This window comes from Engystomops pustulosus, chromosome 4, assembly GCF_040894005.1.
Source record: "Engystomops pustulosus chromosome 4, aEngPut4.maternal, whole genome shotgun sequence".
NCBI lineage: Eukaryota > Metazoa > Chordata > Amphibia > Anura > Leptodactylidae > Engystomops > Engystomops pustulosus.
In genome coordinates, this window is record NC_092414.1 from 17006094 (window position 1) to 17032108 (window position 26015).

Genomic DNA, 26015 nt, shown 5'->3' on the forward strand with positions numbered 1-26015 from the left:
TGCTATACTGTTCAGCCCCCCCCCCCCCCCCTCCCTCCCAAGACCTTCAGCATCTCCCCCTTCCCCTGCATCTTCATTTGTTGATCCTTTGAAATGTGAAGATTCAATATTCCTTTGATGTCTCTTTACCATCCTCTGGCGATGCAGTTTGTCTGATGTTATTCTGGGAGTGACAGGAGGGCATTAGTGTCACCAGGAGGAGGGAGAGAAGGATTGTCTCAGCTCTGTGTATGGAAAATGCATCGGATATCTCACAGACATAGAGGACCAGACTGTCACTCGGGGATCACGCGGCCTCTGTCTCCCCCCCCCCCCATGAGGGGAAACTTTAGGACTGATGTCTATGGTATAAAGTCCAAGATAAAGTCCATAAATAACACCCTCAGACCTCAGCAGTTCATGTTATGTCTATATGGTGCACAGCAGCTTATGCCACAGTTGGCCCATGAGAAGGCTTAGAGGACCAAAATGACATTTGCTCAACTCTACTTGCTCTATAACATGCTGCCTACAGATAGGACACTGTGTACAATCTGCTCAGCTCTTCCTGCTCTATAACATGCTGCCTGCAGATAGGACACTATGTACAATCTGCTCAGCTCTTCTTGCTCTATAACAAGCTTTCTGCAGATAGGACATTATGTATAATCCTCTCAGCTCCTCCTGCTCTATAACATGCTGCCTGCAGATAGGACACTATGTACAATCTGCTCAGCTCCTCCTGCTCTATAACATGCTTCCTGCAGATAGGACACTATGTACAATCTGCTCAGCTCCTCCTGCTCTATAACATGCTGCATGCAGATAGGACACTATGTGCTATCTGCTCAGCTCTTCCTGCTCTATAACATGCTGCCTGCAGAAAGACACTATGTATAATCTGCTCAGCTCCTCCTGATCTATAACATGCTGCCTGCAGATAGGGCACTATGTACAATCTGCTCAGCTCCTCCTGCTCTATTACATGCTGCCTGCAGATAGGGCACTATGTACAATCTGCTCAGCTTCTCCTTCTCTATAACATGCTGCCTGCAGATAGGGCACTATGTACAATCTGCTCAGCTTCTCCTGCTCTATAACATGCTGCCTGCAGATAGGACACTATGTACAATCTGCTCAGCTCCTCCTGCTCTATAACATGCTGCATGCAGATAGGACACTATGGGGCACATTTACTTACCCGGCCCATTCGCGATCCAGCGGCGCGTTCTCTGCACAGGATTCGGGTCCGGCTGGGATTTAAGATGGTAGTTCCTCCGCCGTCCACCAGGTGGCGCTGCAGCGCCGAAAATAATCTTAACGCCCCGGAATGCACCATCCCATAGAACAGCGGTCAGGAACCTTTTTGGCTGAGAGAGCCATGAATGCCACATATTTTAAAATTTTATTCCTTAAGAGCCATACCCGTGCCCCTCTCCGTGGCAGTGCCCCCCGAGCTTGCTCAACTCACCACTTCCCGGCACCCGTCCTGGCTGACCAGCCTTTGCGCCTGAACTCACAGATTTAAGGGGCGAGTGTGCTGCCGATTGGCACTGCCCACTTCCTGGGTTCCTATAAAAACCACCGGATCTTAGTGCTTCATGCCTACGAGGAAGCTTTCAACAGTGTTTCCTTCCCAAGTGTTGACCCCGGACCTGTTCCTGATTCTGCTCCTTCGTTGCCAGCACTGATCCCTTGCTCTGTCCCCGACCTTGCATCATTGATGCCTGCTTTGATCATCTGCCTGTTCCTGACAACAAGACTGCCTAGTGATTCTGTACCTCGACCTTGGTTGCCACTGTGAACAAGTCGCGCCTGTGGAAAGACCTGGTGGTACCACGCTGCAGCAAGACCATCCTGCTTTGCAGCGGGCTCTGGTGAAGACCGGGTGCCACTTAGATTCCAGTCCCATGTGTCTGCTGACATCATTATCCTCAGTGGTCCAGGGGCTTCACTACTCGAAATCCTGACACCCACCACATGCCTCCCAGTAGATATGTTGTCTCAGCACATACCCCCAGTGGATGGCTAGCCACAGCACATACTCCCAGTGGATAGGTAGCCACAGCAAATTGGTAGCCATGGCACATACTCCCAGTAAATAGGATGACCCAGCACATAATCCCAGTAGATAGGTAGCAACAGCATATGCCCCTCCCCAGTAGATAAGTAGTCACAGAAAAAAAAGAATATTCACTTTCCAGTGCTCCCTGCAGCCAGCTCCTTATCACTCTTCTCTTTGGTTTAGGCGATGGCGCCTGGGTCGTACAAAGGACATAGGCAGCGGTAACATGCTGCCTGTGTCCATTGATCAGTCTAAGAGGCACACAGAAGCCATCACTATCTTTTAAGATCTATCTGAGAGCCAGGTGCAGCCAACAAAAGAGCCATATCTGGCTCCCGAGCCGTAGGTTCCCTACCACTGCCATAGAAGGTGAAGGTGAGCGCTCCCCAAGCGACACATTTTCGGTTTTTAAATACGGCGGTTTTTCCGAATACGTCGGGTTTTCGTTCGGCCACGCCCCCCCGATTTCTGTCGCGCGCATGCCGGCCCCGATCCGATCGCGTGCGCCAAAAACCCGGGGCAATTCATGTACAAGCGGCGCAAATCGGAAATATTCGGGTAACACGTCGGGAAAACGCGAATCGGGCCCTTAGTAAATGACCCCCTATGTGCTATCTGCTCAGCTCTTCCTGCTCTATAACATGCTGCCTGCAGATAGGACACTGTGTACAATCTGCTCAGCTCCTCCTGCTCTATAACATACTACCTGCAGATAGGACACTATGTACAATCTGCTCAGCTCCTCCTGCTCTATAACATGCTGCCTGCAGATAGGACACTATGTACTATCTGCTCAGCTCCTCCTGCTCTATAACATGCTGCCTGCAGATAGGACACTGTGTACAATCTGCTCAGCTCCTCCTGCTCTATAACATACTACCTGCAGATAGGACACTATGTACAATCTGCTCAGCTCCTCCTGCTCTATAACATGCTGCCTTCAGATAGGACACTATGTACTATCTGCTCAGCTCCTCCTGCTCTATAACATGCTGCCTGCAGATAGGACACTATGTACAATCTGCTCTGCTTCTCCTGCTCTATAACATGCTGCCTGCAGATAGATTGTTGAGGCTGATATATTCCCAGGTTGTTGGGGCGGCTCTATATTTAGGAGATGTGTCCTGCACCGTGTGAGCTTCTGTCTGTCTTTCTTCTTGTATTCCTCGCGGGCATCGGATACTCTGAGACAGTGACATTTCTCCCGGCCATATGATATATGTACAGTCCTTTATCTCCGGCGTTAGTCCGTCATACAATCCCAGTCCTGACAGGACACAGCAGAAGGAATCCATGATTAGAAGCGCTGTCATCCGTCACACCCCAGTGTCACCCACATAGAGACTGACAGTACAGAGCCACGTGCACACAGGACATCAGTCACCTGCGTCCTCTCCTCTGTCCTGAGAGATGGGACACAGCAGAGAGGATGCAGCTCCGAGCTGTATGTGACTCTATAGTATCCACTATTCTATACTATACTAGTATCCACTCACTATTCTATACTTTACTCTACTAGTATCCACCCACTATTCTATACTCTATACTATACTATACTATACTCTATAGTATCCACCCACTATTCTATACTCTATACTATTCTATACTTTACTCTATAGTATCCACCCACTATTCTATACTCTATACTATACTATACTATACTCTATAGTATCCACCCACTATTCTATACTCTATACTATACTATACTATACTCTATAGTATCCACCCACTATTCTATACTCTATACTATTCTATACTTTACTCTATAGTATCCACCCACTATTCTATACTCTATACTATACTATACTATACTCTATAGTATCCACCCACTATTCTATACTCTATACTATACTATACTCTATAGTATCCACCCACTATTCTATACTCTATACTATACTATACTATACTCTATAGTATCCACCCACTATTCTATACTCTATACTATTCTATACTTTACTCTATAGTATCCACCCACTATTCTATACTCTATACTATACTATACTATACTCTATAGTATCCACCCACTATTCTATACTCTATACTATTCTATACTTTACTCTATAGTATCCACCCACTATTCTATACTCTATACTATGCTATACTATACTCTATAGTATCCACCCACTATTCTATACTCTATACTATTCTATACTTTACTCTATAGTATCCACCCACTATTCTATACTCTATACTATACTATACTATACTCTATAGTATCCACCCACTATTCTATACTCTATACTATACTATACTATACTCTATAGTATCCACTCACTATTCCACAGACTTTAGGGATTTTGTAGATTTATTATTCATTATTAGCTTTTACATAAGAATGTATGCAGCTAGTGCCTTAGCTCCCCCTAGTGGTGACTGCAGGTGGCCAGAATTGTTTTTCTGTGACTTTTAGGCCAGGTAAGCACTTTGGAGATCTTGATCATAGCAGAATTATGAGTCTTAAAGAAGTAATGGTATTGTACTGTCAGTATTATCAATATACTGTGATATCATTGTGTATTATCCCTGTACTGTGACATCACTGTGTGTATTATCTGTACTGTGACATCACTGTGTGTATTACCCCTGTACTGTGACATCACTGTGTGTATTATCTGTACTGTGACATCACTGTGTGTATTATCCCTGTACTGTGACATCACTGTGTGTAATACCCCTGTACTGTGACATCACTGTGTGTATTATCCTGTACTGTGACATCACTGTGTGTATTATCCCTGTACTGTGACATCACTGTGTGCATTATCTCTGTACTGTGATATCACTGTGTGTATTATCCCTGTACTGTGACATCACTGTGTGTATTATCCCTGTACTGTGACATCACTGTGTGTAATATCCCTGTACTGTGACATCACTGTGTGTATTATCCCTGTACTGTGACATCACTGTGTGTATTATCCCTGTACTGTGACATCACTGTGTGTATTATCCCTGTACTGTGACATCACTGTATGTATTATCCCTGTACTGTGACATCACTGTGTGTATTATCCCTGTACTGTGACATCACTGTGTGTATTATCTCTGTACTGTGACATCACTGTGTGTATTATCCCTGTACTGTGACATCACTGTGTATTATCCCTGCACTGTGACATCACTGTGTGTATTACCCCTGTACTGTGACATCCCTGTGTGTATTATCCCTGTACTGTGACATCACTGTGTGTAATATCCCTGTACTGTGACATCACTGTGTGTATTATCCTGTACTGTGACATCACTGTGTGTATTATCCCTGTACTGTGACATCACTGTGTGCATTATCTCTGTACTGTGATATCACTGTGTGTATTATCCCTGTACTGTGACATCACTGTGTGTATTATCCCTGTACTGTGACATCACTGTGTGTATTATCCTGTACTGTGACATCACTGTGTGTATTATCCCTGTACTGTGACATCACTGTGTGTATTATCCCTGTACTGTGACATCACTGTGTGTAATATCCCTGTACTGTGACATCACTGTGTGTATTATCCCTGTACTGTGACATCACTGTGTGTATTCTCCCTGTACTGTGACATCACTGTTTGTATTCTCCCTGTACTGTGACATCACTGTGTGTATTATCCCTGTACTGTGACATCACTGTGTGTATTATCCCTGTACTGTGACATCACTGTGTGTATTATCCCTGTACTGTGACATCACTGTGTGTATTATCCTGTACTGTGACATCACTGTGTGTATTATCTCTGTACTGTGACATCACTGTGTGTATTATCCCTGTACTGTGACATCACTGTGTATTATCCCTGCACTGTGACATCACTGTGTGTATTATCCCTGTACTGTGACATCCCTGTGTGTATTATCCCTGTACTGTGACATCACTGTGTATTATCCCTGCACTGTGACATCCCTGTGTGTATTATCCCTGTACTGTGACATCACTGTGTATTATCCCTGCACTGTGACATCACTGTGTGTATTATCCCTGTACTGTGACATCACTGTGTGTATCATCCCTGTACTGTGACATCACTGTGTGTATTATCCCTGTACTGTGACATCACTATGTGTATTATCCCTGTACTGTGACATCACTGTGTGTATTATCCCTGTACTGTGACATCACTGTGTGTATTATCCCTATAGTGTGACATCACTGTGTGTATTATCCCTGTACTGTGACATCACTGTGTGTATTATCCCTGTACTGTGACATCACTGTGTGTATTATCCCTGTACTGTGACATCACTGTGTGTATTATCCCTGTACTGTGACATCACTGTGTGTATTATCTCTGTACTGTGACATCACTGTGTGTATAATCCCTATAGTGTGACATCACTGTGTGTATTATCCCTGTACTGTGACATCACTGTGTGTATCATCCCTGTACTGTGACATCACTGTGTGTATTATCCCTGTACTGTGACATCACTGTGTGTATTATCTCTGTACTGTGACATCACTGTGTGTATTATCCTGTACTGTGACATCACTGTGTGTATTATCCCTGTACTGTGACATCACTGTGTGTATTATCCCTGAACTGTGACATCACTTTGTGTATTATCCCTGTACTGTGACATCACTGTGTGTATTATCCTGTACTGTGACATCACTGTGTGTATTATCCTTGTACTGTGACATCACTGTGTGTATTATCTCTGTACTGTGACATCACTGTGTGTATTATCCCTGTACTGTGACATCACTGTGTGTATTATCTCTGTACTGTGACATCACTGTGTGTATTATCCCTGTACTGTGACATCACTGTGTGTATTATCCCTGTACTGTGACATCACTGTGTGTATTATCCCTGTACTGTGACATCACTGTGTGTATTATCCCTGTACTGTGACATCACTGTGTGTATTATCCTGTACTGTGACATCACTGTGTGTATTATCCCTGTACTGTGACATCACTGTGTGTATTATCCCTGAACTGTGACATCACTTTGTGTATTATCCCTGTACTGTGACATCACTGTGTGTATTATCCTGTACTGTGACATCACTGTGTGTATTATCCTTGTACTGTGACATCACTGTGTGTATTATCTCTGTACTGTGACATCACTGTGTGTATTATCCCTGTACTGTGACATCACTGTGTGTATTATCTCTGTACTGTGACATCACTGTGTGTATTATCCCTGTACTGTGACATCACTGTGTGTATTATCCCTGTACTGTGACATCACTGTGTGTATTATCCCTGTACTGTGACATCACTGTGTGTATTATCCCTGTACTGTGACATCACTGTGTGTATTATCCTGTACTGTGACATCACTGTGTGTATTATCCCTGTACTGTGACATCACTGTGTGTATTATCCCTGAACTGTGACATCACTTTGTGTATTATCCCTGTACTGTGACATCACTGTGTGTATTATCCTGTACTGTGACATCACTGTGTGTATTATCCTTGTACTGTGACATCACTGTGTGTATTATCTCTGTACTGTGACATCACTGTGTGTATTATCCCTGTACTGTGACATCACTGTGTGTATTATCTCTGTACTGTGACATCACTGTGTGTATTATCCCTGTACTGTGACATCACTGTGTGTATTATCCCTGTACTGTGACATCACTGTGTGTATTATCCCTGTACTGTGACATCACTGTGTGTATTATCCCTGTACTGTGACATCACTGTGTGTATTATCCTTTTACTGTGATTCTTATATAGGGGTATGTATGATGAGACCAGGCAGCTTCCCTAGTTATATACAGAATATTTGGGATTTCTCGGATCCGCCTGGATGTTTAGCCTGAAAATATCAGATATGATTAGTAGCAGAAAGTTTTGTGATGTCCGTACACACTCCTGCTATGGCATTTGGGAAGGTTCTGGCAGAACATGTCCCTACATTCTCCATCTGGCATTTTGTTCCCCCCCGAGGGGCGTTGGGATACAGTGGCGAAAAAAAGCAAATGTCACGAAAAATAAACTCCGGCAACCTAAAAAGGACACAGCAAAAAATGTAAGAAATAAGGAAAAAACAGGTTGTTTATTAAGTCACATCACATACTTGCAGTACCAAAAAATAACATTTTGGCCATTTCCTTTTTACCCCTTTACTACCCCTAATTTTGTTCCTTAATTAGAACTTTGTTTCGGCATCGTCCTCCTACAAAACACTCTAATTTTTCTACATTTGTAGCCCTGGGCTTGTGCATTTGTGCATGATTGAGATATATACGTTTATCGGATCAAAGCTGGAGATTGGCAATGGGGGAAAGAGGAAGCCTCCTGCACTGAAACCTCTTAGATTCCATGGTCAAAGATGACCGCTGCATCTAAAGGGTTGAACATCTAGAATTTGAGTTTTTTCCGATCCTGGGTTTCGGCGCCAGTGTTGTGTAGTGTCTGCTTCTCTTGCTTACTTCTTCTGAAGCTTTCCCACTAGAGATGAGCAGACCCAACATTCAGATTCGGGATTTGCCAAGCAACCTGGACATATTGCCGGATTTGCGCCCCAAACAGGTAATCCGGCAAATTGATGCCCTTGGTAGCCATGGGTGTCCCAAGGGGTGTCCCAAGGCCAATCATAGCCAAGGCTAGTTACTAGAGAGTCCTCATGGCCAATCAAAGCCATGACTATTAGATAGGGGCATCAATGTCCAGATAGTGGCCAAACCCAAATGCCCGGTCCACTCATCTGTATTAACCACCATGCCCTGCATTACAGGATCTGGTAAGTGAATAATTTTGAGATGGAATAGAGGGACTAGAGTTTCCCATGACTACTAAATACTAAAAAAACCTTCCTCACTATGGGGCTCATTCACAAGGGGTCCTAATCACGCACTTTCGTGGGGTTTCCCGTCGATTTCCGATTTGCGCCGAATTGCTCCGCGATTTTGGCGCACACGATCGGATTTGGCGCATCGGTGCCGGCTTTCACGCAATAGAAATCGGGGGCCGTGGACGTCGGACAACCCGACGGATTTGGAAAAACCCCAGAATTTAAAAAAGAATTTGTGTCGCAAGATCAGAACTCACATGCACCGGGAAGGAGGTGAACTCCGGCGGACCTCAGCGCAGCAGTGACACCTGCTGGATATCGGGCGCACGGACCTTAGTGAATCCCGGCAGACCCGAATCCTCATCAGAGAACGCGCCACTGGATCGCGACTGGACCGGGTAAGTAAATGTGCCCCACTGTCTTTCAGAGAAAGACCTTTAACCATCTCCTCCAACTCTTTGTATCCTTTGAACGACTGTCACTCCATCGATCCCGGCTCCATTGGAATTTTTTCTTTAGCCCCCACCATTCCAGAGTTTAGCTTTTGGCACCCAAATGCAAATTATGCTCTCTAGAGTCAGAGGGGTGGTGCCAGGCTGTCTCCAGAACCTCCCACCTGACAATAGAGAGTCTCTTGTCATTACCGACTTCTCAGGAACGGTAGCGGCCAGAGAAAAAGTTCCAACTGCGCCGAAATTGGAGCGACGCGTAGAGTTGGTAGCGGTTGGTGAGAGGTCCTCTTTAAGACATCTTCATCTTCTCCCCTAATATGAGACATTTACAATTCAGGAGTATGAGGAATCTAAGACTGGAAGGTTATACAGTCAGCTAGGGTGGTCCATCACCAAATTTTCTCCCCAAAAATTCAAGGGCTCACTGACTCACGATGTCCGCAATAACACACTCCTATCTCCGGTTGGCATAAGATACTACACCCCTATTATATTTGTCTTCAAGACAGTGAAGCAAGACATAACAAGCCGCAATGAATTTTCATAAGGAACATATCATCTCCCTTGAAATCATACCGCGGGCGGATAGACGTTGTGCCGTGTCAGCACCGTGCCATGTATCTATAAGGACCCGGCGCCAAGCATCTGTTATTTTCTCCAGAGTTGAGCTAAATAAACCCAGAGTTTTATTAAAATTCATCTAAATCCAATCTCAGTTGGACAAGGACGTAACAAGGATCTCGCTTTATTCTCCAAGACTCATTCCTTTAAGAATTTTTGGATATTTGGACAGAAAATGTCATTTTTACATATTGAATATACAACATTTTTGGATGAACACATTCCTGGAGAAGGTTTTGCATCATGTATCCCCTTCCCTGGTTGTAGCTCCTAAATCCTTATCGGGAGATCTGGAATTTTTGAAATTTTTCAAACGTTAAACTTCACCAAAGCCACTGAAACTTTTAAGGATTATAAAAAGTTTCCTTAAAAGTTTCAGTGGCTTTGGTGAAGTTTAACGTAACGATAACGATTAACGTAACGATAATTCAAGTAATAATTCGTATTCATATGAGTTGTTTAATGAGTTTTTCAAGAAAAAAAGTATACCGGTACCTACCTGTTCTGATTCCCGCATCAATCCGGTAATTTTGTTTTTCGCTGCTGCACCCATCTGAAAACTCCAGAGGGTCACTGGACCCGATTCAGCCAGTGTGGCCTCTTCATAATGTTTTCGGTACTACACCCAACCGAACGTTCAAGGATAGTACCGGCCCCATTACAACCAATAAGTGGCCATCTGGCCTCCTCAGCCAATGAGGCATCATTACCGGTCACCGTGGGAGGTCACTTCCTTTGTTATCCAGCCTGAACAGGAAGTACCAGACCAATGCCACACCCATGTCCCTGGAGTTTTTCAGATTCTTGGTGAACCTCTTTGAAGTAACTTTCCAACCATAAGACAAAATATGACTACAGGAACATACATAGAACCCTTCGTTTTGTTCTTGGTGTCCCCAAGGTTTTTGGCCTCTTTCGTCAAATCTGTCCTAAAATGGCCGTCTGTAAATTACAGACACACCCCCTAGACCAGTGATGGCAAACCTTTTAGACACCGAGTGCCCAAACTACATCCAAAACCCATATATTTTTCGCAATGTGCCGATGCAACAATTTAAACAGTAACTTATTACTCCCTACTCTGTCACGTGTTTAAATTGTATAGGCACCTGAGGACACTAATACAGTAGAACGAAGGAGAAAAAGTTTGGATTATCATTGTAGCTTCCTTCCAGTGTCTTGGGCTGCCTGGGACTCCAAGAGGCCTTGTGTCCTATCTGGCGAACCCTGCCATGGAAAGATGGCATGAGTGCCCATAGAGAGGGCTCTGAGTGCCACCTCTGGCACCCGTGCCATAGGTTCGCCATCACTGCCCTAGACTGTTCTAAACCAATACAGTGGAAGAGTCGTGTCTGTGACTTACCGATAGCATTGTAGAGGAAGTCAACTTTCACTTTTGTGCCGACTCGATGACTGAGTTGAAGGAGGTGGCATCAGGTGTCGACGATTTCATCTCCTGGAAATTAAGGTTTCTATGGCATAAAAGACTGAAAATTATGAATACTTGATACAGCAATAATATTGGAAATATGTCTAATTTTTCATTACGCTTTGAATAACACAACTTGTCAAAAACCAAAATACCCCTTTAAGTCATGTGAGTCATGTGAGGGCATCGAACAAGCAACATTTGGCAAAACACACACCTCATGGAGCAGCATAAGCTCCCCGGGATCTCACCTAACACCCACCTTAATGTGCACATATTTATTCAGTGCTTTGAAGATTCTACTTTAGTTGCCGTATGTGCGCAAAAGTCGGTTTTATCTTAAAATGAAAATTTTTTTTTAAAAACAAGTCATCTTAAAAATTGGTGGGAGATAATTTGTTCTGTGACTACACACCGTGACCCAGATAAACTCCGTACACAGAGAGAACTTTCAGGCGTGAAATAAGGAATTTAAGCTTAAATATCAAGAATGAGGCAGATGGGGGGGGAGGGGGCACATTGCAAGGGAGGGGGGCAAATATAAATCACGGTCTGCAACTGATTTGTTTTCGGTTTCCTTGTAAAGCTCACACATTATTAATGCAGACAAGTTCTTACGACGTATCCCCCTATCTGCTCTATATGGGACCCCTACTCTAATATATCTCGTAATGGTGGACCACCATCCAAAGGTCAGGTGTAGTGACCCCACTAGAGTGGGGCCCTTTGGGTTTCATGGATTCCCTGTGGGCCCAAATCATATTTCCAGAAAATATATTCATCTTCTATGGGAGACGCCTCGATTTCTCCAGAACTATCAGGATTTCTCTTCGAGTTGGTGGTTTATAAGACTCACAGGATTTCTTTCTGTGTAGAAATGGAGCAGGACTCACAAGCTTTCTGCATGAGTAAGTAGGGCTCAATGCCTAACTCTACGAGTGGGAAGGGTATATATGACCCACCGGCTTATCCCTATATGTAGAAGAAAAGCAAGTCTCATAGATTTTACCAGTGGGAGGAGTCAACTGGACTCACAGGCTTTCTCGATGAATGGGGGCGGGGTAAATATGGCTCACAGGATTTCTCTGTGTCTATTTGAGAAGCAGGACTCCACTAGGTGTACTGGAGAAAAAGGACTCACAGACTTACTTTCTAATTGAAGCAGGTCTCGTAGGCTTTCTGTATGAGTGGGTGGAGTAAGTAGGACTCAAAGCTTATCTCTACGATTGGGATGGGTATATATGACTAGCTTCCTCTATATTTTGAAGAAAAGCAAGACTCACAGACTCTACCAGTGGGAGGAGTCAACTGGACTCATAGGCTGTCTCTATGAGTGGGCGGGGTAAACAGGACTCACAAGCTTTCTCTGTGAGTAGGCGGGTTAAGCAGGACTCTCAGCCTAGATCTCTGAGTGAGCAGGGTAAGCAGGACTTACGGGCTATCTCTATGTGTTGTGGAGAAGCAGGACTCACAAGTGTTTTCCTTCAGTCGAGTAAAATCACGACTCACAGGCTTTCGATATGAGTGGGCGGGGCAAGCAGGACTCTCATGCTCTCTCTATGAGTAAGAGGGGTAAGCCGGACTCTCAGCCTATCTCTATGAGTGAGCAGGGTAAGCGGGACTCACAGGCTATCTCTATGTGTTGGTGAGAAGCAGGACTCTCAAGAGTTTTCCATGAGTTGAGTAAAATCACTTTTTCGCTATGAGTGGGTGGAGTAGGCAGGACTCACACGTCTTCTCCATGCTTTTTCTTTTACTAAAAATACTTAATTAAATGCTAAAAATCTGCAATCCACTTGGACTTACCCATAAAATATACATAAATTGTCTTCAAGTTCTACTAGAAGGAGCTCTATCCGTACTGATGCTTGATTTTCCCGATGAGGCGGCCGTGTGTGGTAGACCCTGACTGCGTTGGGCGCATACTAACCGCTCTTTTGTTAATCTTCTGAGAACAATGGGGCAGTCAGCCTGTTTTGCAATCTGCAATCAAAGGGAATTTCTGGATAAAGCCAGTGTTACTAAACAGTGACTCATTCTGTTGTATAACTCTTGTTTTTTGGAAATGGAAGACAAGTCTCAGGCTCGATGCCCAGCAGTATGTCTAAGGGTGTAATGTGTGCTGCTCTAGACATTGGGATTCTCCTCACTAACCAATCCCTACTAGTAGGGGACACAACAACTGCACCAAAACCTTGGTCTCCGAGGGGTCTGAAAGGTTCTTCTACATTGTCAGGTCATTTTGTAACTAAATTTTAAAGTTTCGATAATCTATTAAATCGGAACTCATCTTACCTCCACTGGTGGAGGTATGTTATCACGCCAATGCTATGATTAAAGGCGTAGAAAAAGGGAAAGTTTCAGGTCGGTCATATGATACAAGAAGTGAAGCCTGTAAAGAAGAGTAAACTGGGCTCCAAATTATGGGTTCAGGTTTCGTCACCCATAATATGACATAAGGGCCTGAGGTCCTGACCAAAAGAATCTGACCAACTGAGCCCCATTCTTCTAAGTGACCCATGTCCCATGTTTGGCTTCAATGGTAGTATGGGCATGTTGACCTAGGTTGAATGTCCACTTCCAACACATCACATGACCCTTCAAACCACAGTTGACCAAAAGAATCTGACCAACTGAGCCCCATTCTTCTAAGTGACCCATGTCAAATGTTTGGCTTCAATGGTAGTATGGGCATGTTGACCTAGGTTGAATGTCCACTTCCAACACATCACATGACCCTTCAATCCACAGTTGACCAAAAGAATCTGACCAACTGAGCCCCATTCTTCTAAGTGACCCATGTCAAATGTTTGGCTTCAATGGTAGTATGGGCATGTTGACCTAGGTTGAATGTTGACTTCCAACACATCACATGACCCTTCAACCCACAATTGACCCATCATAGGATCTGGTTATTATGTTTAGTTCATTGACTGGATTGCAACCAGATATAGATTCTTGTGGTTGAGTTACCTCTATATTTTCTGATTCCATCTCTTATGTTGCAGGTGATTCTCTAGTGGACAGATGAGAGCAAAAGGATGACTAGCTGGGCTCACCGCTTTCTCAACGGTCTCATCTTATTTCTCTTAGTAATGTCTTCGAAAGGAAAGACATGTAAGTAAAACTCTTTATATGATCTCAGTGTTGTACGTCGTGGTCTGTATGTTGTCAGAATCTCCATTGCTCCTGAGAATAACGTTGCAGGAGGTCACATATCATTTAGGGCTGGTGGGACCTCCAGAGTTTGTTCCTCTTCCAATATCAATTTGATGGTTCATCAGATGAACACAGATCACGGATAACTACTATGTTCACTATGTTCCTAAGTGGTTGAAGTGGTTATAAACCATCAATAGTTGGCAGTTAATCCTTTGGTCTACTAGCTTTGGTCCACTGACCCTGACTTGAATGCTCAGTTTGACGCAGTGGGGGCATGGACGTCGGCCAACCCAACTGATTCGGACAAACCGTGGAATTTAAAAACCAAATTATGTCGCAAGATCACCGGGAAGAAGAAGGTGAACTCCGGCGGACCTCAGCGGGGGAAGCGACACATGCAGGAAATTGGACGCACGATCTTAGTGAATCGCGGCATCTCCGAATCCTCGACGGACATTCCGGATCGGCGGCGTCAACAGGCCGGGTAAGTAAATGTGCCTAAGTATTTGGGTTTTTGAATGTGAAGAGGGGAAGAAGACTTCTTCCTGAATCTTCAAGTAGTGGTTCATATCCCACGAGTACAAAGAATTGGCCATATCAAAATCCAACATGGATGACTCTTCATCTCTTCCAACATCTGCAACCAGGAGAGACATTCTTGAGATATTACTATACACTTAAAGGGAACCCGTCACCACTATTTTCACAAATACAGGTAGTGGCAGGTTCCCATAGAGCTCTAATAACTATCTGACACCCTGCTTTTAGCTAAAAATTGTTCCCCTCAGATCCCCATAAAATCAGAGTTATAATCTTGCCTGGTATCTATGCAGCTTTGGAGCTAGTCCACGGGGGCGTGGCCTAATGTCATGTGACCAGGGTGACATCATCAAAGGTCCTTGAGCTACTTAATATGAAAACTATACCCCATGTACATATCTGACCACATAAAACCATCACAGCAGCCTCCATGGACTTCTACTCCTCTCCATGCAGGCTGCTGTGATTTCATGTGATAAAATATGCTGTGATTTCATGACATATATGCTTAGTGTACAGCTCCTAATGCTACAAAAGCTATAGGACCTGCGATGATGTCACCCTGGTCACATGACATTATAGCAGCATACAGAGATAGGGATGGGGAGGAGCTGCTGGATTCAGCCCGAGGAGGCCACGCCCACCTGGACTACATGTAGCCATGCTTAGTTACCAGATAAAACTATAAAGTTGAATATATGGGAATCTCAGGGGCATAATTTTTAGCTACAAGCAGGGTGTCAGATAGTTATTAGAGCTCTATAGGAACCTGTCACTAGCTGTATTTGTGAAAATAGTGGTGACGGGTTCCCTTTAAGGCAGATGACCAGTTTCTTCAAAATGAAAGGATTTAGCCAACTTTCCTCACATTGATCAACGATGTTGCCCTACACAATTTTGGGCCCCAATCTAATTCTAACCCCCCTTTACGTACAACCGTAAGCTGATCATGACTTATGTTGTCTCACTAAGAACCTGGACCCATTGGACCCTGCAGATGTCAAGGTTATCATGTTGTTATCCAGTACTAGATTGGGCCCTGTTTTTACTTTGACCCCTACTTCCATGTACACCCATAAACCAGCTAAACTTGTGTTGTCCCATTTAGCCCCCAATGGCCCCCACATGTGTCGAAGCCCAGTTTTAACTTCAAACTTTATACCCCTAAGACTTCTAGCCACACGTGTCCAGGGTTGATGTGCCAATATGGTGACATATGGAGTTCCCACAGCCCAGCCCTACTTAACCATGAGCTTCCTGGCCATCTATTAATACAATATGTGTGCACGGAATACTTCACATTTTACAGTTTGTTACCAATTTTTAAGCAACTACAAATTGTCTGAATGAAAAGCACATGTGATATATAATAAGAGCGAGGCGTAAGAGTCAGTGCAGGAGGAATGGTGCTAAGTGACTGCAGACCCACATCATCCTACCCAGGATCTACGTCGTATACTCCTCTCATGCAGGATATAATATAGCCTTCATTACTCATGACCACATAGAGCATAGACCACAGGAGGTGTCCATTTATATCTGGGTCCTAATGCCTTGAGTGGCTTAAAATCCTGAAGGCCAATTGAGGTAGACAGTTTTGTACCAGTTCTTCATTCACAGGGAGGACTTAAAGGGGATTTTAAGTCCCCCATTCTTCCATTTGCTTGGAGTCTCAGTGGTCAGACCCCTCAGTGATATTTCATTGGACAACCCCTTTAAGCCTCTCTACGCACTAGAGAATAATTGGTGAAACCTTTCATTTTTATAGGAGTGGTTGACGAAATTGTCACGTATCCTCCTCTATCATGGCCCTTCAAGGGCTATCATGGCCCTTTAAATGATTAGCACTGAACTGCAATGCCAAGCGCTGCCACTATAGAATTTATGGTGCCGTGTGTAGTAGGTGGTGAAAACACTGGTTTGAAGACCACAGATCACTTCCACAGTTAATTGGTGGGAGTGATAGGTTTCTGACCCCCATAGATCTAGTATTGATGACCATTCCTAAGGATAGACCATTAATACCCTCCTCCTAGAAAATCCCTTTAAGGATTAGAGCCATTCATCCTCACACCAATACAATATGGGACACTTGGGTGTGAATTCTTCGTTCCCCAGCACTATAGCTGAAGGTCATGTCTTCTCTTTCCTGACTTTTTCCTTGTCTACTTTTTTTTTGAGAACTTCTTGATCCGCTGCCCAATCACATGGAAAACTCCGATGTCGTAAACTATTTTCACGACCCCCTAACTCATCAAAACGTCGAACCTAACTAGAATTGCTGAATAAAACATTGGAAGTTAATGTAGGATGAAGTCATGTTGTATCACATCCATCATATGCCATCTCGAAGAGAAAGTGAGATGAGAGGTGACCTCATGACTAAAATAGAATAGTCCTGACTACGACTTTCTACGAAAACGAAGCCGGTCCAGGGCCGTATTCAGGTTAATGTCTTTTTGAGTCACATCTCTCTCCTTTCTCTTGTGTGAGCCATTTAATTGGTTGGATTATAATTAAAATAGAAATTATTCCCCTTCCTCGTTGCCAGAATTAATTCAGTCACCGCCGTCTGCTCGCCTTCATGTATTTCCCATTTGGATAATACAAGCGTAGAGTAGATGAAAAAAGGAGACTTGTCAGAAAATTTCCTGAAACAAAGCAAGTCTGTTCTGGCAGAGTACGGGAAATGATGTTCCTTTGTGCCGGGGCTTGAAAAAGAACATGTAGAAACGGTTCTTTGATGATGTTATTAGTAGACCCTTCCATTGATGCCCACCCATTCGGATTCCATAGTGGTCAACATAACCCAGGGTCTTGAGGTTGAACTGAACCACCATGGAATCACCGGTCCATCCAAATGGCTGCCCTTATTTAAAAAAAACATGGCCCGGAAGGTCCCATAGAAGACAAACCCCATTGGATGCCCCCTAATGCAACATCTCCATAAAGGTCCAGCAGAAGACAATGCCATTTGGCTACCCTCAACAGAGCATCGTCCTGGCAATGCCCTTTGAACAGTGTCATCTAAAAGGGTCCTAAAGGTCCAGAAGAAGAACTCGTAGAAGTCTATTCATGGTGGTACTGAACACGTATACTTTTTTGATGTGATGGAACAAACTTGAAGGTGGCTCAAAGCTTCTTCAACATCACATGGACATGCACACCTCTGATGGTGCCTTATGTCTTTTGAGAAGAAACCATAGGGGAATGTTGCCCTTGACAACTACCATTTGGGCAGAGTCAGGCCACCCTCGTGTTCAATTCTGCCCAAATTGTCAGGCCCGAACATTATTATCTAAATGTATGATTGACTTTATAGCTGGTTCACCACTAAGAACAGGCCATGATGCTCTATCAGTGTCACGGTCTTTTGTCTTACACCATATCTGATCCATCTGACAGCTATTCCTCAGTAGCTTCCTAGAATTCCCTAGTGGACCATCTATGGCTTTAAGTCTCCACACACCTACCTTCTGACCCTAGTCGATAGCCTCTCACACAGCCAGTCCAGTTCCCTACGCTGTACTGAGGAGACCCAACCAGGTCGAAACAGTGCTGTCTACAGTTGGGAGTCTGATCCTTCTGGAATAGATATACTGGTTTGGCTTAATCCCACATTATGTTTTTAGACTTCTTGTAGGTCATACTTGGTGGTGAGGAAACTTCCTTTCAAGGTAGCAAAAGGAGGCAAGGTTTTCCATTAAACACCTTGGAAAACGTATTTGCATACTTCCCAGAATTCCCTAGTGGGGCATCTATGGCTTTAAGTCTCCACACGCCTTTAAGGTGGCCTTAATTAGCAATCTCTCCATAAGGAGAACACCTACCTTCTGACCCTAGCTTCACATAGACACACACACCTCTGAATGTAAGGATTATTTTACTTTAACTCAGATTTTATTTAAGATTTTATTATACTTTTATTATAACATTGTGTATAACAACCCTTTGAGATGTCTCCAGTTTCAGATATTTTCCTTCTCTATTAGATGGTAAGATACCGCCACTGTTTGCCCACAATTTTCCCAGGCTACATACTTGAGATGTTAATGTCACGTTTAATGGGTTTGAAAAGCTTTTCAATGTAAAGGTTAATCCTTTACGGCAAAGAGGACCGTTTTTCACAAGAGGTGCTTGACTGGGTTTACTTTAGAATATGACATCCTATCATTAAATTGTCATGGATGCCCCGGCTACGTGGAGAAACATGTTATAGGTTATGTCATCGACGGTGTTAATGTTCGCTTCAAACTCAAGGAGTCTGGGGACGCTCTGATATAGCAAATAGATAGTGGAAGTGGATGGACTCATCATTCCTATAGTTCAACCACCCATCGTACGGTAGAATTAGCATATTAGATACTGAAAATACCATGAAACCATATTATTTAGGATCCTCACAGGTGGATCTGAGCTGTCACAGACAGAATGGCTCCACCCATCTGACACCAAAGATCTGGAAATATTGACATTGATTACTCTAAATTGGTGGGAAAATTCCAGCTATGCCAGAATCAGTAGAACAATGCCTATGAATGGACGCACAGAGATGGGGTTGGTGGTGATGATGATAGGTCCTCTTTCAGACATCGATGACTTTCTCGAAGGTTGCAATGAGCAAAAGTCAAGTGACTTTAGTTCTCTTAATTCTTAGGTCTCGGCTCCTTAAAATAAGTTTTTGGGGGACCATATGGACTTCAGTATGAGAAGATCTTAAGCAATTATACTTGACAAACCATGCTACACTGTGTAGAAGGTACCTAGATGGGGTGGCTTAAAGTGTCTTTCAACTTGGGAGGTATATTTCAGTTGCCTTGAGTTGGGAGATCTGTTTTCGAAGATGTCATTGTCAGGATTCAGGAACTCTGGACCAACGCGGGAGGTGGTACTAGCCGACACCTGGGACCGTAATCTAAGTGGGCACCTGGTCTTCACCAGAGCCCGCCACAAAACGGGATGGTCTTGCTGCGGCGGGGTACCACCAGGTCGGGCAGAGATGCAAGGTCAAGTCCAATCCGGGGTCAGCAACGGGAGGTCCAGGCAAATGGGAACGGGAACACAGGAACGGACAGGAACACACAGGAGCACGGGAACAGGAACACAGGAACTCAGGAGCAGGAACATGGGACACAGGAACGCTGGAACACGGAACACAGGAACGCTGGAACACGGGACACAAGAACGCAGGAACACGGGAACTCAGAAGCAGGAAGTACGGGAGGAAGATGAGGGCTGGGGAGGTGCCGGGGACCAGAGCGAGGCAAGGGTGTACCCGCGACCCAAGATGTGGGTCGAGGGGACACCTGTGACAGTCATCAAGTTGACCATGGGGCCTATAACCATATTGAGAACCAGGAAGAGACTTCTCTACTGGTCTAACAGGATAACAAGGTCTTCTTCAAAACTTTGGGTTCATCTCTATGTTCCCATTAAATGACACATAATATTTCTTTTTTTTAGAGTCCTCCACATGTGACTCATATAAGATTATCTGGTCTCTTGACATTCAGCGACCAAAATGTAATTGAAAGTTCCCTTGATGTGACCACATCAAAAGTCAGTCGATCAGGATGTGGGAAGTGAAGATTGAGTTTCGACCAGATATCTATCCTGGACCGGAGCCAATCCTCCGAACACATGCTTCCAGGCTGGTTGTAGTGACGCAGTCATTGGGAGCTTAAGATCCACTTTTTTATATTTTTAGAATTTAGATAGAACAAAATGCTTAACCAATTTAAGGCTATACGTAGGTGGCACAACTACAAATATATAGACTGGGGTCAGTGGTGGATTAAGTGTCCCATGGGCCCTGAGTTGTTCACACGACTAGGGCCCCTTAGTGTCCAAACCAACATGTGCCCAGATATTTGGACTTAAAGAGGACCTGTCACCCAAATTTTCAGCACTAGGAGTTGCTTATTAAAGTAAGCAGCTCCTAGTGCTTGAACAAACGCCGCAGTGTTAGAAGGGTAGAGTTACCGGAAACCTGAAAGTGCCGAAAATTTGTGTGACAGGTCCTTTTTAAGTACTACTACTACTACTGCAGCTGAGCCCCCCACACACTAAATGCTCACAGCAGAGAAACCCCTTGCATAAAATGTCCACAGCAGAGCCCTCTCACATAAAATGTCCACAGCAGAGCCCTCTCACATTAAGATGTCCACAACAGTGCCCCCCTCGCACAAAATCTCCACAGCAGTGCCCTCCTCACATAAAATGTCCACAGAAGGGCCCTCCTCACATAAAATGTCCACAGCAGAGCCCCCCCTTGTATAAAATTTTCACAGCAGAACCCCCCTTTAATGTTATGTCCACAGCAGAGTCCCCCCCCCCCCTTTAATGAAATTTTTAATGAAATTTAGTCAGAGCTATAGAAACTTGCACAGCCTATGTCTGAGAGACAGCGCTACATGTGGTCAGGGGGTGGTGTTGCATGTAAAAATTTGTATATGTATTTTAGTAATCTTTATCGATTTACAAGGGCTCATTGTTAAAAAAATGTCTAATGTTAATTTTAATAATTTCTGTTGAAGTAATAAGCATTCACATGGACTCTGATGATTCCCTTTTTTTATACGTATCATTAAGCTAACCCAAAAAATGACTGAAAAAAGCCATGTTTACCATACTGATCCCTTGCACACTCCTGGTATAATGCTTGGTCTTTCCCTGGTCTATGCATTGATGACATATGGACCACTATAGTTAATAATTATTGGTTCCTGTCTCCAGATGGGACCTATATGGGTCATTGTTACCTTAACTCATTCTCAGATAACTTTCATTATGTTTTTTTCAAGAAATTGAATAGCAGTAACATGACCAGAATCACTGATACTACGGTATGAAACTGGACAGCACCCCATATGGCTTGGAGGTGGTATTGCAACTGCAACATTCATATTATAAATTTGTTCAAATTCTTTTGAGTGTTGATTTTTTTTGTTGTTTTTTTAATTTTTAAATAAATCCTGATTTCTAATCATGCTTTTACCTCCCACAGCTTCCTCTGGGCACTTCAGAGTTTGCGAGCCGTATACTGACCACAAGGGTCGATATCACTTTGGATTCCACTGTCCGCGCCTTTCAGACAACAAGTCCTACGTCTTGTGTTGCCACCACAACAACACCGTCTTCAAGTACTGCTGTAATGAGACGGAGTTCCAGAACGTCATGCAGATGAACCTCACGTTGGGGGCTGATGGCTACATGCATAAGTAAGTGATCGAACCCCTACATCATCCCAAAAATACAGGGGTTGTACAAGTTTGGAAACAGGATCCATTCTTCTTTTTTGCTTCTAATGGCTTAGTTTTTTTTGTTGAGAAAATCATATTTTAAAATTATTCCAAAGAGCCTCAGGGGCTCCTGGCTATGTCATAGAAACCTATTCTGGCTGCGTCATCTGATAATTATTCACACCTCAATTTACCTCTCTTGGTGGGGCCCTCCCCACCAAGAGAGGTAAATTGAGGTGTGAATAATTATAGGAGGCGGCCAGAGGCGGCCAGAATAGGAGGCGGCCAGAAATGCTTAAAGGGGTTTGAAAAATTAACAAAGGCTTCTGTGATGTATTCAGGAGCCCCGGATGCTCATTTGCATAATTTTAAAAGACGGTTTTCTCAAAAGCTAAGTCATTAGAAGCAAAAAGAAGACCGGATTTTTCTTTCAGGAGGACCACCCCTGCGTTTACCTGGTTTAGAAGCACTGCACCCAAGTGGTAGATTTCCTTTAAAGGACCTTGAGGGTAAAATTTGTCTCTGCTCTTTTTTAGTTGTATATTTTTTTCTTGTATTTTCCACGGGATAGTTGATAAATATAAAGATAGGACGAGATTTGGTCGGCATCTATCTGATTTGCACGATCAGCCATAGAGTACTGAGAATTCCATCTGCTCTTAGCTCTCTGTTTGATATGACAGCACACCATGTGGTCAGGCAGGGTACTGCATGCAAAATATGTCTTTTTTTTTATGTAGAATTGTTATGTTATTTTGTGCATTTTTGATTGATGGTCTATACTTAGGATGTGTGCGTAGACGCAGGACCACCACTAGTAATGGATTGCTCGAATACAAGTCATAGAAAATTCTATATAGTGGATTTCACCCTCTGCTGAAAAAACAAAAAAAATTCGTTTTCCCTCGGCGCTTCAGTTCTAGAAATACAATGGAAACTGTTAAACGGGAAGAAGAAAAAGTAAGATGAAAAGGTTATGGATCAAAGGACTCCTTTCGTCCATTGTTCTGCGTGACAGTCACTCGGCTGCGACTATATGGCGGCTTCTTCATACGCGGACGAGCCAGATTCCCGCCGCCTAAATGTGCGCAGGCTGATTTCCATTTCAATTCTGGAATTCAATTAATACCATTTATAAATAAATCTATAATCCATCCATTAGGCCATTGCCATGGTAACCATAGGCAGCCTAAATAACTAGGAGGAATCACAAGACGGGCCCAAGTGTTCTCCATTTGCCGTGATTCTGCTTTCATCTCCCTGCCTGCGGGAAGTAACCCTTTACTGCGAGCAGCCAGTCTCTTATCCCGTGGCGTTCAGCTTATTTGAAATATACGAATGCTAAAAAATTTTTGTTTAACGTTTTTTTTTAGCAGGAGGTTATAGAAGTTTTGTTTATTTCGGAATTTCATTGCATTGGAGACCCATGTTACCGTATTTTTCGGACTATAAGGCGCACAAAAAATCCTTTGATTTTCTCAGAAATCAAAGGTGCGCCTTATAGTCCAGCCCGCCTTATATATGAACCGTACTTACAGACAACAGCTGCCTGGAACTGTGCACAGGTCTGCCACCTGCTGGTCATTCATCCTTATAATCAGGTGCGCCTTATAATCCGGTGCGCCTTATATATGAATCTAGAAAGTTTTAGCAGGCATTAATTTATGGTGCGCCTTATAATCTGGTGCGCCTTATAGTCCAAAAAATACTGTAGTAATAATAATAATTGCTTTATTTATATAGCACACACAGATTAGGGAGCGCTACACAGAACTTGCCAAATCACTCCCTGTCCCCAATGGGGCTCACAATCTAATCAACCTACCAGTATGTTTTGGAGTGTGGGAGGAAACCGGAGGACTCGGAGGAAACCCACGCAAACACAGAGAGAGCATACAAACTCTTTACAGATGTTGACCCTAGGTGGCACATAAACCCAGGTCCCCAGCGCTGTAAGGCTGTAGTGCTACTCACTCAGCCAACGTGCTGCCCTATGATTTATAGGAGGCAGACATTTTTATTCTACAGTAGGTACGGAAAGTATTCAGACCCCTTTAATTTTTTCACTCGGTTTCATGGCAGCCAATTAGGAAGATCAAAAAAGTTGCACATAAACGGACACTCTGCCCCCATCTGGACAGAAAATGAACAGCATTGTAGATATTATTGTATTATTGCTCAAGTTATTAAACACCTGAAAGCCAACAAATTAGGTGTATTGTCATAGAATTCTAACAAACAGCATAATAGGGGTCTTAAGGAGTGATATCTGTGTTAAAATATAACTTTTATTCCAGATCACCGCAACATGTGCAAAAATTGGGTAATCAAAGGTAATTTGGTCAGATATAGTTACCCTGCAGCAGTATACAATCTAAAATTGTCTCAAGGGGCATAATTATCTGCCGTACATTTGTAAACCGGTATAAATAATCTATAAATAATGCTCAAGGGCTGGGGGTAGGGGGTGCCAGGTAAATATGTTGTCCCTACGGGGTCCCCTTTAACTCCCGCCCTGACAAGGGCATTCCACAGCTGTCCCTGTATAAAAAAAGAAAGCATGCCCCCTATACATGCCAATTTCCCTGATGGGTTTCGTCATCTGACTCCTCAGAGGGACTAAAGTGTATCAATGCTGGTACTGGCCATATTTCGGGGTGGCTTAACATGGGCCAGGCATCCAGTGGCATGCAGGTCAAATTGGGCTTGCTGTAGGCTACACCCGGGTGAAAAAAATTGCTCATCTCCAGTCTTGGTGGTGGAGGCTGGGGTTCCATTCGCGAACGACAAAGCCTGCATATCTTATGTAGGGGGCATGCTTTCTTTTGACAGGGACAGCTGTGTATTTCCCTTGTCAGGGCGGGAGTTAAAGGGGACCCCATAGGGACAACATATTTACATGGCACCCCCCACCCCCAGCCCTTGAGCATTATTTATCACCAGGAGCTGAATACTTATCACCAGGGGCTGAATACTTATCACCGGGGGCTGAATACTTATCACCAGGGGCTGAATACTTATCACCAGGGGCTGAATACTTATCACCAGAGGCTGAATACTTATCACCGGGGGCTGAATACTCATCACCAGAGGCTGAATACTTATCACCAGGGGCTGAATACTTATCACCAGGGGCTGAATACTTATCACCAGGGGCTGAATACTTATCACCGGGGGCTGAATACTTATAACCGGGGGCTGAATACTTATCACCAGAGGCTGAATACTTATCACCAGGGGCTGAATACTTATCACCAGGGGCTGAATACTTATCACCAGAGGCTGAATACTTATCACCAGGGGCTGAATACTTATCACCAGGGGCTGAATACTTATCACCGGGGGCTGAATACTTATAACCGGGGGCTGAATACTTATCACCAGGGGCTGAATACTTATCACCGGGGGCTGAATACTTATCACCAGGGGGTGAATACTTATCACCAGGGGCTGAATACTTATCACCAGGGGGTGAATACTTATCACCAGGGGGTGAATACTTATCACCAGGGGCTGAATACTTATCCCCAGGGGCTGAATACTTATCACCAGGGGGTGAATACTTATCACCGGGGGCCGAATACTTATCACCAGGGGGTGAATACTTATCACCGGGGGCTGAATACTTATCACCGGGGGCCGAATACTTATCACCAGGGGGTGAATACTTATCACCGGGGGCTGAATACTTATCACCGGGGGCTGAATACTTATCACCAGGGGGTGAATACTTATCACCGGGGGCTGAATACTTATCACCAGGGGCTGAATACTTATCACC

General features: G+C 43.9%; 1 protein-coding gene across 2 annotated transcripts in view; it reads left to right on the top strand.

Moving 5' to 3' along the window:
* The window catches only part of SHISAL1 (shisa like 1), an 89736-nt gene that overhangs the window by 37071 nt on the left and 26650 nt on the right, over positions 1-26015 (top strand). For both annotated transcript variants that reach the window (XM_072145330.1, XM_072145331.1), the window contains exons 2-3: positions 14300-14408; positions 22000-22213. In XM_072145330.1, coding sequence (XP_072001431.1) covers positions 14333-14408; positions 22000-22213 — 290 coding nt within the window. In that variant the 5' untranslated portion in view covers positions 14300-14332. The remainder of the gene's footprint in view (positions 1-14299; positions 14409-21999; positions 22214-26015) is intronic.